General features: G+C 43.4%; 1 protein-coding gene across 1 annotated transcript in view; it reads left to right on the plus strand.

The window, feature by feature from the left end:
* The first annotated feature begins 6,039 nt into the window (after positions 1–6,039).
* LOC134620284 (uncharacterized) overlaps positions 6,040–16,485 on the plus strand; it is a 342,368-nt gene continuing 331,922 nt past the window's right edge. Inside the window, exons 1-3 of the mRNA XM_065470090.1 lie at positions 6,040–6,416; positions 6,792–7,095; positions 7,876–7,977. Of these exons, the coding sequence (XP_065326162.1) occupies positions 6,944–7,095; positions 7,876–7,977 (254 nt within the window). The 5' untranslated portion in view covers positions 6,040–6,416; positions 6,792–6,943. The remainder of the gene's footprint in view (positions 6,417–6,791; positions 7,096–7,875; positions 7,978–16,485) is intronic.

A 16,485-nucleotide genomic window follows, 5' to 3' on the forward strand; every position in this document is an offset into this window, starting at 1 on the left:
TGTTCTCATCGTCTCTGGAGGTCTTTTATTTCATTTCTGGCACTATTTTAAGTCAGGTGAGTGTCTCCTACTACACTACCCATAATGCCGATGGTTAGCAGGTAGGGGAGGGTTTTGATGAGTGATTAAATCGATTCTAGCTTGGATAACGTCATATTGATTCATTAAAATCCTGAATCGATGTTTAAATATAAATGTATTTTAGCTGAAACGCCTGAATCTCAGGTTAAAGCTCCCACAGTTTCAACAACCATCAAACAGCTGAAACAGTAACTGAGAGCAGGAACACGGATTCTGCACAAAGACGCATCAGGATCAGTTTCCATCTAAAAATCTCTGTTTTCTGCATTATTGGCTTGTTGTTACCCACCAGTCTGCCGTTGTTGACAGCGCTGTCGGCCGCTGGGTTTGTTGTTGTTTTTGACTTAGTCTCATTTCTGCTGTTCAAACCTGAACAAACTTTGTAAAATGATGCAAAACTGCAAAACTCTCAGCTGTGTCTGTAATCAAACCTCTGTAACTTTGCTTCACTTCATCAGGTCATGTTCACATGTGTTTTTGTTCTACTGCAGAATATTTTTAAGGTCATCTGCTATAAAAAGCCAGAACAGGAAAATCTGCTTCATGTTCTTCTGTTTTATCCTCAGTGACTTTGACACAAAGGCCTCTGCTGTGATGCTCACACCTCTGATGACGTCTCACAGTGTCAGCTTTCTTTTATAGATATAAAAATATGGAAATGAATGATAATATTTCTGACTGTCTGAGGCAAACTGATTCAAAGTGAATGGATTGTAGAAATGAGTGAGGACACCCAGCCCTGTTAGCAGGTGTCCTCTGGTGGCTCCTTGACTGTCACACAATCATGTGCTGACAGGAAATGTTGCAGCAGCTTCAGTAAATGTTCCTCCCTGAGTTGTGCTCAGTCATGTGGTGGAGAGCTTCAGATGTTCAGAGCAGGAGAGCTCCAACAAGACCAGGACTGTGTATTTTCCACCATCTGCTGCCATCACAGTATAACTGCTTACTGTTAGTAGTGCAGTGTCAGTGGATGCATTTGACCAAAACCAGAGTGGAAACGGTCACAGATGTGGTGTTTCTTCAGCAGGCTGTGAGGTGGGCAGCAAGCGGCTTCTCAACAAGCTTTGACCTGAAAGAGAAACTGATCTATAATGTTGATGTAATGTTGGATCTAAGCTGGGTTTGCTGAGCTTTGCTTCCACAACGGCATGTTTGAAAAAGCTGGAACACTCCAGTCTGAAGAAAAGCGTTAAAAGGTTTACAAGGCAAAAAGCTTTGTGGGGAGAATCTCTGAGGGAGCTGAAGACGGCTGATTCTCATCAAATGTCACAGGTGTAAAAGTAGAGCAGCAGTGAGCTATACAACAAGAACGCTCTGGGGAGGTTTGTCATTGATTTCTTTGGTCTACAGAAAATCAGACTTTTGTTGCTGTCTGCTTTAGAGCCACATTTATAGGTGAGGCAGCTCGAGACGCAACAGCTGATTGTGTCAAACAAAACTTTGAATTTCTCCCATTTTCTGATCTGAGTTTTGTTTCTGAAGTTTCAAACAGACTCATTTATCCAATGTCCTCAAGTGAAGGTCAACAAAGACGCAGTTGTGGTCACTCAAAGCTACATCCTCCGCAGACACGTTGCTGATGCTGAGGCCCAAAGAAAGGAAGCGTGTGAGACATGGCCGACTGTGGAGGCTCAGTCTGTCTGTTCTTCTTCATCCAACATGTCTGCAGCACTTTACAGGACGCTGCAGAGTAGTTACCAAAGAACGAGTCAGGAACACATCAGGAACAAACTGAGACACACAAGTTTTACAGAGACCCAACGAAGATGAAGAGAAAGCTGCTGTAACCTGGAGACCTCAGTCTGACCCTGAAATACCCCACAGATGGAGACACAAACACCTCCACCTGCACCGTCTGCAGCAGGGAGGGAAACATCCTGCTGAAGAAACAAGTGCTGCTCACTGTCAGGGCTCAGTGCTGTAGATGCAGGTCAGAGGTCATGGTGGGACCAGTTTACTCCATTGAATCCATTCAGCCTGTGGCTGATAATGTTTCTAATAATGACAAACTGGAAACACAACTTTACGATTGTTTCTTGCGTCGCACAAAAGGCGAGCAGGAGGAAAAGAAATGCGCACAAGCCAGCATAGTGGGAGGCGATGCAATCCACAGCAGGGCAGGGGTGTCCCTCTGCCTGCATCTGGCGGTGCTACGACGGAGGCCGTGTTCAGGTGTGGAGTGGGGCGGGACTGTGACGCTGTCAGGAGGAGACATGTCTGCGACAGGAGCCCCGCCCCCTTGTTCGTGGTTTCCATCCCGGAAGAGAAATTCCTCTCCTGTCTCAGATAAGGAACATTTGCCCGCGTGTCAAAACTGAGAGCAAACAAAAGAATGACTAAAATGCGTCATTGTTTTCAAAGGGCTCAGTTTTTGCAGTCCAGATTGCAACATGAAAACTGCCTTTTCAAAAAGCTCAGTTTTCCTTGACTAAAAACGCCGTCTCAGTGTGGAGGCCAAAACGGAGAGAAAAAGAAGCTTTTAGAAGGAAAACGTATCAGTGTGGACGTGGCCTCCGTCCTCTGCTCTGATCGGCTTCAGCTTTCTCTACACCTCTGAAACCTGCTGCTGTCTGTACACCTCACGCTCTGTTTGCTGTTCTCTCAGAGTGTCAGGTGGAGGAGGGGGCGGAGTCTGTCCGGCTGCCTGAGGACACTCAGGTGGAGTGGTGGCACCGTCCTGAGAAGCCTGACAAACAGGAGCAGCATCACAGAGTGAAAGAAAGACGAGCGTGTGAAAAGCGGACAGTTCAGCCTGACCCTTAAACGCCCCACAGACAGATACAGCTGTGTGGCCTGGAGCCAGGGAAACATCATGGATGGAGAATCGTGCTGCTCACAGTTACAGCTGTTTGTTCACTTTCACTTGGTTCTCTCTGCTTTCACTTATTATTTTATTGTGTTTCTGTGTGAAGCTGTCGTGTCTCCTCTGCAGGGACGCTTCAGGTCCAGGATCAAACATCAGGAACAGAAGCAGCTCCATTGATCCGACTCCTCTGATGGCTGATCAATCAGTTTGATCTGTTTGATTATTGATCAGTGATGTCAGACTGGAGTCAGTGTGATGTATGAAATATATCTTAAACTATCATAAACATGTTTTATCATATAACTCATTTTTCTACATTTTCTTCTACAGGTCAGTTTATGTCAGTATGTCCATGAAGGTTCTCCATCATTCAGGTCATCGTAGTCGAAGGAGCTTGGAAAGAAAAGCGTCTGGACTTCTTTAAGTTGCTTGAAGACGTTTCACCTTCATCTGAGAAGCTTCTTCAGTTCTAGGGCTTAAATCTGGGACTCTTCAAATGGTGAAGAGTCCCAGATTTAACCCTGTTGGAGTGTCCCCCTAAGGTCCCTTCCCAGACGCCTTAATGCCCACTCACATCCTGGGCCATTCGACCTCAGGAAATCACATGATAGGGTGAGAGACAAGCTTGTAGACAAACAGCTTTTTACAGTATAATTACCTGTTTGGGTCCAGTGAGTGTCAATGACAGGACATCCTCACCTGGTGGTGAGTGAGAGAAACCACAGCAGAGACCTCTGTGTTTAAGAAATGGATGGTTATGGTCGCTGATGCTCTCAGCTGGCTCAGTTTTCACACCAGCACACAGAGTGCACAAGCTCCCACTGTGGAGTAGACACTACAGGGACTACATCTGAACGCCTGTGGAGCTGGTCACACAGACTGTGTAGTTACAGGAAGCTGCCAGCAGGTGGCAGCACATCAAGTTAGGTAAGATACATCCTAAACCGAATAGGAACAGACTGCAGTACACTGCATCAGTGTGCTCTAAAATCATTGGACTGCCTGTCAGAACTCTGGCACAGGTTTTCAGCCAACAGGCCCTTAGACAGGCAGCCAAATTCATCTATGACCCCTCTCACTTTCTTCACCCTGCATTTCAATGGCTCCCCTCTGGGCGACACCTCTGCTGCATTTCCTGCAGGACTGAGAGGAGGAGCGCCACCTTTGTCCCCAAAACCACTCTGCTTTTTAACTCCAGCAGATAAGAACATTTCCCACACCCATAGACATAAACTACACTCTTTTTATACTGCCGACACTTTATTCACTTTTAGTCACTTACAGTTATTTATTCACCTCTCAGTCACTTTAATTTTTAGAACTGTGTAATTTTAAAACTGTATATACTGTATATTCTGTGTATTTATTATTTCACTTCTATTGCCTGTTCTTATTGTCCTTATCTTCAACGTATGGTACTCGGTTGTTTGTTAATTACCCCTTGGGGATAAATAACATCTTCTGATTCTGATAATCAGTGTTTGAGCAGTTATGATATCAGGGACAATCTAGAAATGTGTGAAAATACTGAACATGTCACATGACACACCTTAAACATCATGTGATCCACTCTAAGTCTGCACTTTCATTCATGACTTCAATAGGTTGAAATGAGCTTCGAAGAAACATCAGTTTAGTGCTGAAATATTAAAATGTTGCAGGAAGAAGAACAATAAAGTGATAAAAGACGTTTGTGTTTCAAACAGGAAAACCAGCAGAAATAAATCATCTCTGGACAACCTGACAGAGATTTGGGAGTTTCCGAGTCTCTGATGTTCGTGATTGTAAACGTGTCCTCAAACGCCTCTCTGACTACTTCCTTCCTGCTCAAAGTTCCTCTTTTCTGAAACTGGTGTTTGTGACTGATGCTGATCGTCTCCGTGTGAATCTTCGTGTTAAGGTAATATTAGCAGCGTGTAATGTTTTCCTGGCTAACATCAGCTGTGTGCAGCTTACCTCCAGCACAAATCTGTTCTTCCATAGTTCATGGTAACGGACTCACGAGGCTGACCATTAACCACTCTCCTGCTATTTTGTCTGTGTGCGCGGATGTGTAAATTATTATTACTACTTTACATCATTGATAGCCTATTTGTAAATTTGTCTGTTCATGGTTTAGTTTTTTTCAAACTCTGTAGTTGGACAGTTTTATTTTTGGAAATTTCTTGCTGGAGGTTTCTATAGAGGTTTTGTACTTGACACTCGCCATTTTGGACGTGATAAGTACAGGATGGGCCATTTACATGGATACACCGTAATAACATGGGAATGGTTGGTAATATTAACCCTTTAAGTCCTACCATAGAACCAAATTCGCCAGAGCTCATATTATATTTTTACATGCTGTGGAGCCATTTTTGGGAGCATTTCAAGTTGTTATTCATCAATACAACCATTATAGCCCAGATTTTAATAATATGTCTTCATTAAGTCCATAGTAATTACATAAATTGCAAAAAAGTGCAATAAACTACAAATAAATTGAAAATCGTTTTTGTTTTTTTAACATATATTTCTAGTTAGAGAAATTTAAGAGGCTTATCCCTCAAAACTGTAATTACAAAACAGTTGCACAAACTAGTTTCCCAAATTTATTTTAAGTGTCTTCATAGTTTTATTTTTGAAATACACCAATTTTTATATACTGCAGGAAAAACAAAAATAAATATTATAATGCAAATTTGCAAAAAAACAGCATATGCATCAAAATAAAGTATTTCCAGCAGTGCAATATGAGTCCTAATCATCCCAGAAACGACACAGAAAGTCATAAAGTCAAACATAACTTTAACACCAGTATAGGCTCATGAGGTGCCAATTGTAAAAAACTACATTTCCGCAAAATGACGTCACTTCCGGTTTCGGCCAGGTCATGGCGGACATGCGATAGTTCACGCTGATGGACGTAGGAAGTGTTACAAACAGCTGATCGGATTGGCAAAGCGTGTTTCTGGAATATTATGTTTTTGTTGCTGCAAGTGGTTTTTATGCAGTTTTTGCAAAGCTATATGTGGAAGAAAACTGTGACTTAGGACAAGCTGATGGCATAAGATGTAAGTACAACTCGTCTGGTTTCATATGCAAAAAAAATTATTGCGCTAGCTTACGTGGTTGCAGAGCTACCGGGATTTATAAATAGTTACGCAAAATGGAGCGTGCCCGCTCCGACCACCTTTAAAGGGTTAAAGTCCTGTTTGTGGCACATTAGTATATGTGAGGGGGCAAAAACATCAAGAGGTGGCCATTTAGAAGTTGGCCATCTTGGATACAACTTTTCTTTTTTCAATAGGAAGAGGGCCATGTGACACATCAAACTTATTGGTAATGTCACAAGAAAAACAAACTTTATCAAAGTAGATGTCTTTCTGAAAGCGCTGTAACTAAGTTTAAGAATATAATCCACCCATTGTTATCATCTTCAATGCCCTGTACCAACATAGAGTAGAGCACCTACCTGAATCCTGCCTCCTTTCAGGAAGCAGCTCACCTGTGTGTCCGTGTCCAGGTCTGAGGTCTGTGTGAAGAAACTGTAAGTTTGCTTTGTTTCCTCCTTTAACAGTTTGTCTTTAGGAACTTTACTGTTTGTTCAGCTTGTGTTCGAATTCTTCACACAACAAACTGTGTGTGTTTGTATTTCAACAAAACCGTCGTCTCTTCATCAGAGTCACAAACAGCACTACGCTGCTGTTTCCTGTCTGTTCCTAAAAAAATAAAATAACTCTAATGTCTCTGACTGTAAATATAGATGATTGATGAAACCGAATATGTTCACACTGCTGTCTGACTGCATTGAGCTGACACTGAGATGAAGCAGGAAAGAAGCAGCTGATATTTGGACAGCACACATGATGGAAAGGAGGATTTCAGTTGATGTGCACATGAATGATTTGTGTTTCCTCTGCAGGTGAAGGTAGAAAGTGTGTGTGAGCTGAATTGAGCAGCATGGATCAGTGTGAGGACAGAGAGGAGGGAGTCCCTCCCTCTAAAAGCACTCTGTGTGGGGAACATGAGAGCCAGACCAAAGCTCAGAGGTGAGATGACCATCTCTAACTGTCCATGACTCTTCTCCATGTCACAGCTCAGCACTCACATCACTGCTCCATCATTATTCACAGGAACCCACCTGGACCTCCACCCAGCTCTGTGTCCTTACAGAGTGACTGGTCTGCAGATCGCCCCATTAATTTTAAAGTCTCTGCTGCAGAGAGGTGAGCTGTTAGTAAGATGAACTGGTTGATTTAAATGATTTTGATGTTTCCTGGTTTCTAAAATGCATCTCTTTAGGAGAGCAGTGTCTCAAAGGACACACAGGCTCCTTTTATCTGGTTTTAAGACATTTGGACACAATTGGCTGTTTTTAACTATTTACTTTAATCACAGGTTTAAATTTAGACCTCACACATCTGGATCCCAAACTATGATAGAAACAGCTGCTAGCAGTGGGTAGTTTGACTTTAGCCCGGTTGCTAAGCTAACAGAAAAAGCGTGTCAGCTGTGCTCTGTGAGGATGATACGCTGCTGTAGAAAGCAAACAAAGGTTTGTGCAGCTCCTCTTCAGAAAAGTGTTCAGAGAGCATCTGCTTTATTAGACAAAGGCTCGTCGTGTGAGCCCAGATGTGTCTGTAATAGCTGGATGAAGGAGAACCATCACAGTCACGTCTCCATCCCACCTTTATTAATGAACTTCCTGTTGCTTGCAGATGACAGGAACACAAAGTGTTTGTGCCACTTGATGCTGCAGGATTTGTTAACATGTCCATGATGGTAACATCTCCTCGTCTATATGCGAACACATGAACGGTCCTAACAGCAGCTATCACAGCCACACAGGCAGACTGTTTCCCACTGTTGCATTCAGGGACATTTGTTTTCCTGTAAAAAGCTGAACTCTAATCTAAGAGGACTGTTACTGACAGGAAACAGCTGCATTATCTGCAGTCTGTGTGATCACAGCTGCTTCAATGACTTTATCATGTTTGTTTCTACAGAGGTCAGAGGTCACAGTCTGCAGGGTCCAGCTGTCTGTTTGTGAGGAGTGACTGGTCCAAAGATGATCCTCCAGACTTCAGTTGTGAACCTGGACCAACAAGGTCAGAGAACTGTGATGAGCTCCTTTACCTGTTTGTCTTTTCCTGTATAAATTTGACCAAAGACTCATTAAAAAGAAAACAAACAGATAAAAATCTTAGACCTTGTCCTGTAGCGCTGTGTGGCAGGCAGGATTGGACCCAAACACAACAGGATGAAGTCAAAGAGGCAGCTTTATTTCAGCTGTGAACATGCAAACACTAGAAATAAGAAAACATAACTGTAAGTTTGCAGTGAATGAAGCCTCAGCTCGACACTCCACTTTGTCCCTCTTTTTCTTCTCCAAACATCCACAACACAGACTTACGGTGTGTTCACACCTAACGCGATGGACGCGAACAAAACGCCCCAAACGCCCCTAATTTGACGCGTGCACATTCGCGCCTCAACGCTTGTCCAAGAAAAATCCATAGCGCGTCAAAATATCATATTTTGATGCGCGTGAACCGGAAATGTGGGAGGAATGTGGGAGGAAGTTGTGCCAGACGGTATCTTTGCAAGATGGCAGCTGTCGAGCTAGCGCTTGAAGAGAGAGTCTCCCTTCTCTATTTACTGTGGAGAGCAGAGCAGCGGCGTAAAAGACGTCCTCGCCGTACCTGGGTCCATCAGCTCCTCCAGAGGCGTGAGCAGTTTGGTGAGTTTCACCACTTGGAGCTGCGCCTGGATGACGGCCGATTCCAGCGATATCACTGTCTTTCACTTGCCCAGTTTGAGGACCTGCTGTCCCTCGTCGGTCCAAGCATCGCCCGCCTAGACACCAATTACAGGCGCTCAATCCCACCTGCAGAGCGCCTGTCCATCTGCCTGAGGTTAGTAAAAGTGTTTAATACGGTAGTCCTTTATTGATACCTGTGCTAATATGCTAAACCATCCATTTATACACTGCTAACATGGATGTGCTATGCTAACAGTGAATGCCGTCGGTGTTTACTGATAGCAAACTGTGGTATGGAGACGACTGTTTATAATATTTCTAGTGATACTCGAAAGGTCTCATCAAGTCCCGATTTAATTCGATTTATGCTGTTATCAGTGTTTGCAATGATAGCATGGCTGTGGTGTCTATCAGTGTATGCTCTCGGTGTTTGCTGATATCAAACTGTAGCATTAGGACCACTGAGTTAACCTTTGTAGCGATACTCACTCCTTTTTATTTAGACCTGGTTTAATTCTGGTATAGTGGAATATTTGTGTATAATCCTTGCGGCTGTCAGACTCTATAACAGGGGTCACCAGCCTTTCTTAAAACAGAGTTAGATAAAACTGAACAGTTTGGTTCATCTTTAGTTACATGGTCCTATCTTGATAAGCTATGTCTTATCACAGATTAATTTTTCAAAAATATTAATGATTTAAGCAAGGAAAGGGCTACATGTCAACATACAACTCTTTATTTCTATTAATGTCTTACTTCATTCCTACCTGACTGACATGATGAGGAATTATGAGTGATTGGCTCACTGTAGTGGTAAAAGTTGCTACCAATCAAATTATGATATGTTAAAGTTAAAACAAAACACAACTGTTTTAGATATGATCTAATATACATTTTGTATTTATCCTTAAAATTACAAAATGTTTTATGTAAGATTTATGTTTTGTGATTTAAATCTGACATCACAAAAGTGTTTTGGAATTTGAATATTGTATTTTGTAACTGCAGTACACATAATACTAATTTTGAACAATTTTGTCCAGGTTCCTTGCCACCGGGGACTCCTTCAGGACCATCGCGTTCAGTTTCAGAGTCGGTGTGTCCACGGTGTGCCAGATCACCCCCCAGGTAGCGACGGCCATCTGGGACTGTCTAGTGGACGACTTCATGGCTCTGCCTTCACCTGGAGACTGGCGGTCCATCACAGAGGGATTCCAGGAGCGCTGGAACTTCCCTCTCTGCTGTGAGCTCTGGATGGGAAGCACGTCCAGACAAAGGCCCCCCATATATCATATAGGAGACACACAGATTGATATACACTAAATATTTATTTCATTTCTTTTTTTGTGATGCCCGAATTTATGCACCTGCTTGATTTTGTTTAAACAATTATTGCACACTTTCTGTAAATCCAGTAAACTTCTTTTCATTTCTCAAATATCAATGTGCGTGTCTCCTATATGATATATTTAACTGACATTTTTTATTGTAACAACCAACGATTTATACAGGAAAATAATGGCTATTAACAATGTTGCCCAAACTTTTGCATCCCACTGTATTAGTATATTTTGTCATAATATGAAATAAATTCTACATGTGTCAAGTCGTATGCCAACATTTGCTGTGTAGTAGAACTGAGACATTAGTCATTATAAACATTTATTTGAAATAATATTAAAATTCTCACACAGAAAAACATTAAACATAAATATATAGAATATAAGTATTTACAGAGAGACAGGAATAAAAAGGACCCAGCTGCTCTCCAGAGCAGGAACAAGGCTGAGGAGGAAATGCTCCATTGGAGACTGGCATGGCCTCTTCAGGGACACTAGGATGGCCAGCTCCACCGCCGATGGACGGCCCTCGGACCAGTCCCTCATCTGCCTTGGAGCCGTCCTCCTCTGTGGGCCTGTAAAACAGCACAAAACACAAAGAAATGAGAAGGCTGCTACTAGATTTTAATTTCAACATTGAAAAAAAACAGGATATAATCAGATTGGTTGTAGATATTTAGTAAAGGTGATCACAAGGCAATCCCACCGAGTAAAAAGGTATCAGTGCTTGCTGTACATACCTGTGGTGCAGCAGCAGGAGCTCAGGGAGCATGGAGAAGCAACAGGGGATGCTCTGCTGCAGAATCAGTTGGCTCTATCAATACAATATTAAATGTTAACATGTTGAATATAATCAGAGAAAGTATATACAGTGGTCCCTCATTTATTGCAGCAGGGGTTCTCAGAATAACTAGCCCCTGGTCACGCACTTTATACACTTTTTTCACACATACATGAGCATTACTCACAGTTCTCACAATTGATTCTCAAAGTGCAAACCTTTGTAGATTGCAAAACGTAAAAGTATTATTATGCCGCGGTTTGTCTTCATCTGCCTGCCACTTTCGTGCGCCTTTTTCCCTCGCGGGGCAGGTGTCTATTTCCGAATGAAGGTCATAGTTATGGGTGTTTTTGTGCTGTTTTATCTATTGGACGTGATGGTTATCAAAACCAAACATGATAAATTTGGCAAGCGCAAGAGACACGACACGGAGGAGATTTGTCAATCAGGCTGCAGAATGCAATGCTGTATTGTGCAAAAAAAAGAAAAGAAAAAGAAAATCAGCGAAAAAGCAAAGCAGTGATGGATGAACAGCGGAACCACTGTGTGCTGTTTATTAATAAACAAAATATATTCCTATATGACAGCATGCATAAAAGCAGAACGGTATTTGTACATCGGTGGGAAAATAGCGGTGTCTTGCTAGCTTTTGTGCGGCTTCCCCGGGTCAGTGAAAACTTTCAAAAGAGAAATGAATGAACTTACCAGGTTGCCCTATCTCTTCACATTTCTTCCTCCAAGCTCGGTCCTTTATATTCCTGTCTCGGTTCAGAAAGCAGCTGGTGTCGTACGGCTCCGGGTTGTTTGCTACAGCGTTGATTAGCCTTCCTTCCATTGAAGTATGAAAGGCTTTGGCTGGACCTGCCCCTTTGACCTAGGTCACAGCCACGTCACCAGGCTCCTGATTGGTTGTCGCGGCGCGATTTGACGCTGGAGTTCAGATTTTTCCAACTCTAGCGGTAGACGCGTAACGCGCTTATGCACAAAATGCAACACAAAAACTCACGCGCGTGTTTTTTTTCGCGAGTCAAACGCTCCAAACGCGCTAGACTGACGCGCGTTTCAGGCGTTTTGGCGTTTTCGCGACGCAAATCTGCTTCCAAATTTTCGCGGGAGCCGCAATCGCAGGTCATCGCGCTTTTCCATTGACTTTACATGTAAACCTGACGCTCTGGCCGCCTCTATCGCGTTCAGTGTGAACACACTGTAAGGCTACCTTCACACTGCAGGTGAAAGCGCATCAAATCCAACTTTTTTGTCCTTATGCGACCCATATCCGATCCGTATGACAGTGTGAACAGCACAAATCCGATATTTTCAAATCCGACCTGGGTCACTTTGGTACTGAATCCGATACATATCTGATGTTTTAGAAAGCGATTGCTGTTTGAACGGTCATGTCACATTAAATCTGTCTTTTACGTCACTTACACAAGACAGACTCCAATTATCAGCGTGGGAGAAGCGCCCGAGAAGACATCGTGAACGCTTCCTGGCCATCCCATGTAGATGTTAGTGAAACTGGTGAAACTGTTAGGAAGACAACTTTGGAGAAACGTGAACATTTTATTTGTACTGTACAGTGGCTTGCAAAAGTATTCGGCCCCCTTGAACTTTCCCACATTTTGTCACATCACAGCCACAAACATGAATCAATGTTATTGGAATTCCACGTGAAAGACCAATACAAAGTGGTGTACACGTGAGAAGTGGAACGAAAATCATACATGATTCCAAACATTTTTTACAAATAAATAACTGCAAAGTGGGATGTGTGTAATTATTCAGCCCCCTTTGGTCTGAGTGCAGTCAGTTGCCCATAGACATTGCCTGATGAGTGCTAATGACTAAATAGAGTGCACCTGTGTGTAATCTAATGTCAGTACAAATACAGTTGCTCTGTGACGGCCTCAGAGGTTGTCTAAGAGAATAATGGGAGCAACAACACCATGAAGTCCAAAGAACACACCAGACAGGTCAGGGATAAAGTTATTGAGAAATTTAAAGCAGGCTTAGGCTACAAAAAGATTTCCCAAGCCTTGAACATCCCACGGAGCACTGTTCAAGCCATCATTCAGAAATGGAAGGAGTATGGCACAACTGTAAACCTACCAAGACAAGGTCGTCCACCTAAACTCACAGGCCGAACAAGGAGAGCGCTGATCAGAAATGCAGCCAAGAGGCCCATGGTGACTCTGGACGAGCTGCAGAGATCTACAGCTCAGGTGGGGGAATCTGTCCATAGGACAACTATTAGTCGTGCACTGCACAAAGTTGGCATTTATGGAAGAGTGGCAAGAAGAAAGGCATTGTTAACAGAAAACCATAAGAAGTCCCGTTTGCAGTTTGCCACAGGCCATGTGGGGGACACAGCAAACATGTGGAAGAAGGTGCTCTGGTCAGATGAGACCGAAATGGAACTTTTTGGCCAAAATGCAAAACGCTATGTGTGGCAGAAAACACTGCACATCACTCTGAACACACCATCCCCACTGTCAAATATGGTGGTGGCAGCATCATGCTCTGGGGGTGCTTCTCTTCAGCAGGGACAGGGAAGCTGGTCAGAGTTGATGGGAAGATGGATGGAGCCAAATACAGGGCAATCTTGGAAGAAAACCTCTTGGAGTCTGCAAAAGACTTGAGACTGGGGCGGAGGTTCACCTTCCAGCAGGACAACGACCCTAAACATAAAGCCAGGGCAACAATGGAACGGTTTAAAACAAAACATATCCATGTGTTAGAGTGGCCCAGTCAAAGTCCAGATCTAAATCCAATCGAGAATCTGTGGCAAGATCTGAAAACTGCTGTTCACAAACGCTGTCCATCTAATCTGACTGAGCTGGAGCTGTTTTGCAAAGAAGAATGGGCAAGGATTTCAGATGTGCAAAGCTGGTAGAGACATACCCTTTTGTGAGTGTGGACGCTTCCTCTCTTTGCTCTTTAAATGCTTTGCTTCTTTTATTGATTTTTATTGATTTTTATGCTGATTTTTTTTCCCTTTTTACTGTATGAGCTTACGTGTGATAGCTTCTGGACACTTATAGATCATTAGGACTAAAGCATTCTTAACAGAAACAGCAACATTTTTATAGTTACCGTATCTTCAGCGCTCCGTGTGTCTGTGGCCTACACACAGCTGAAGCCTGATTACAGCATCTGGGCACCAAGCAGCCTCAATAGCCTGGAAAGGTTCTAGCCGCTAGGCTAACTAGCAACAAGATGCCTTCCCTCTCCACAGATGACTACCACAGCCTCCTGCAGAAGATTGCAGTACTGGAGACAAAAATTCATCGCTTAGAAGTAAATGTGGAGGTAAATGGACTGTGTGGAAATGAAACAACCTTGCCTTTGATTCAAAACAATGGCGATGAGCAAGCTAGTACACAGCTAAGGAGCACAGATAACATGACCAAGAAAGTAGACTCTGTGCATTATAATAAATCCTCAAGCGATAATCCCCCCTTTGGACTGTCTTGGTGCAAAACCAAGACATAAATCATGTCTCCTGGAAGGGGGAGGACGTATCACAGGCAGAGCACAGCGAGCTGAAATCTCTGAAACCGACTGGCCTTCACTTCCTACGAGACAGAGAAGCTCTTCTACCCCTGTATACGGGAGGAAACAGGACTGGACAACCGTGAATAGGAAGGTTAACAACAAACCTCCAAAACAACTGAATGTGAAACTGCAGAACAGATTTGCTCCCCTATCAAAGGACCCTGGATCTATATCGGACAACCATCCATCTAAAAGTAGCGAAGTAAGGTCTGAAAATCTGTTGAAAATCAAAAGGCCACAGGGAAAGCTAAAGGCTAGGCCTGAAACTCTGATTGTGGGTGACTCTGCCGTAAAGGATCTACAGAAGATGTGCGGTAAGAACACTAAAGTCCTCTGCTTTCCTAAGGATAGGGTCAACAACCTGAAGGAGAGAATTCTTCAGATTGCAGATGAATATCCAACTGTGACAAACATTGTTCTGCATACAGGGTCAAATGATGTGTCCAAACAACAGTCGGAGGTTCTGAAACGGGACTTTACTGGATTATTAAATACTGTAAACTCTCTCAATGCAGCTGTATTCATCAGTGGGCCTGTACCGCCCGTCAGAGGAGGAGACGAGAGATTCAGCAGGTTGTTTGCACTGAATAAATGGCTCATATCAGCATGTACTGACCACTCAGTGCATTATATCAACAATTTTAATATTTTTTGGGAACGCAGGCATCTGTTTAAAGCAAATGGATTTATTTTAACAAGTCAGGGGTGAAACTGTTCACCTCCAACTTGTTTTATTCCATACGTCATCCATCTGTGCTTGGTGCCAAGGCTGAGATAAACGAGGAGTTATCTCATAAAGAGGAACAAACAGTACTCCAAGAACAGACAAAGCCCAGCAGAAACCTTGAGGAGGAGCTCCATCTGCCCCCACCCGGGAAGAGCTTCAGAAAGGAGAAACATCAGCAAGAAGAGGGGTCCCTATTTGCCTCCAACTCTCTCAACAACACCAACGACCAGGACCAGGGACCACGACCTTCCCCAGTCCCCCAAACCCCTGACAGGCTATCACCCTCCTCCCCCTCCCTTTCTTCCTCCTCCCCACACCTGAAATTCACTGAGGAGATGATGGAGCGAGTCAATGCTGGGCTCAGATCTACCCCCCGGCCCAATCCCTTTTTGTCCCCCATAAGCCCCCCACCAGAGCAGCCAAAGGTTCGCCATCGAGCCCCACCCTCAACAGAGCAATCGAAGTTACATTGCCCAGCCTCGCCCCCCTTAGTCCCTCCTTACCACCTTCATGCTCTGTCTCCACAGTCTGATGTGTGATGTGTGGAGGGTCCAGGCTGTGAGGATTATGGCAGTGGTGACTTTTCCCAGGAGAAGCTGGGACACTGTTTACTAGAAGGTTTTAAAATTTCTGTACTTTTAGGTGACAGAAGGAGACATGCGGCCTGGTCAAAACACAGAGAGCTGCACTCTAAAAGATCTTTAAATATAGTAAACATAGCTTGTGTGCCACAGACTGCTCCCAAACACGAGGGGGTAAATAATACCTCTAAAACACTTAAGTTGGCTTTATTAAACGTTAGATCTTTAGCTGGGAAAACATTTTTAATTAATGATTTAATCACTGAGCACAGCCTTGATTTTATGTTTTTAACTGAAACTTGGTTGGACCAAAGTAACAGTGGAGCTGTTCTCATCGAGTCGACCCCTCCTAACTACAGTTTTATCAGTGAGGCCAGGGTGAGCAGGAGAGGAGGAGGGGCTGCTGTCTTATTTAATGAATCATTTCAATGTAAGCAGCTATCTCCTGGAAGTTTTCAGTCTTTTGAATATGTGGCTTCACAGCTGAAGGCCCCATCCAAAGTTGTGTTTCTTAATGTTTACAGGCCTCCCAAATACTGCACAGACTTTTTTAATGACCTCAGTGAACTGCTGTCTGTGATCTGTGTTGATTTCGGCTGTGTAATTATTGTTGGGGATTTTAACATCCATGTGGACAACCCTCAGGACAAAGGGACTAAAGACCTGAGTAACACTCTGGGCAACTTTGGGCTGACTCAGCATGTAACAGAGGCCACACATAACAGAGGACACACTCTTGACCTACTGATCTCCAAGGGCCTGAGCATTTCAAAGGTTACTGTGTCTGATGTGGGCCTGTCTGATCATTACTGTGTTTTCTTTGAAAGTAAAATTTCAACCAACACAAATATATCAACAGCAGTGATCA

The sequence above is a fragment of the Pelmatolapia mariae genome, linkage group LG3_W (assembly GCF_036321145.2).
Source record: "Pelmatolapia mariae isolate MD_Pm_ZW linkage group LG3_W, Pm_UMD_F_2, whole genome shotgun sequence".
In the NCBI taxonomy this organism is placed as follows: Eukaryota; Metazoa; Chordata; class Actinopteri; order Cichliformes; family Cichlidae; genus Pelmatolapia; species Pelmatolapia mariae.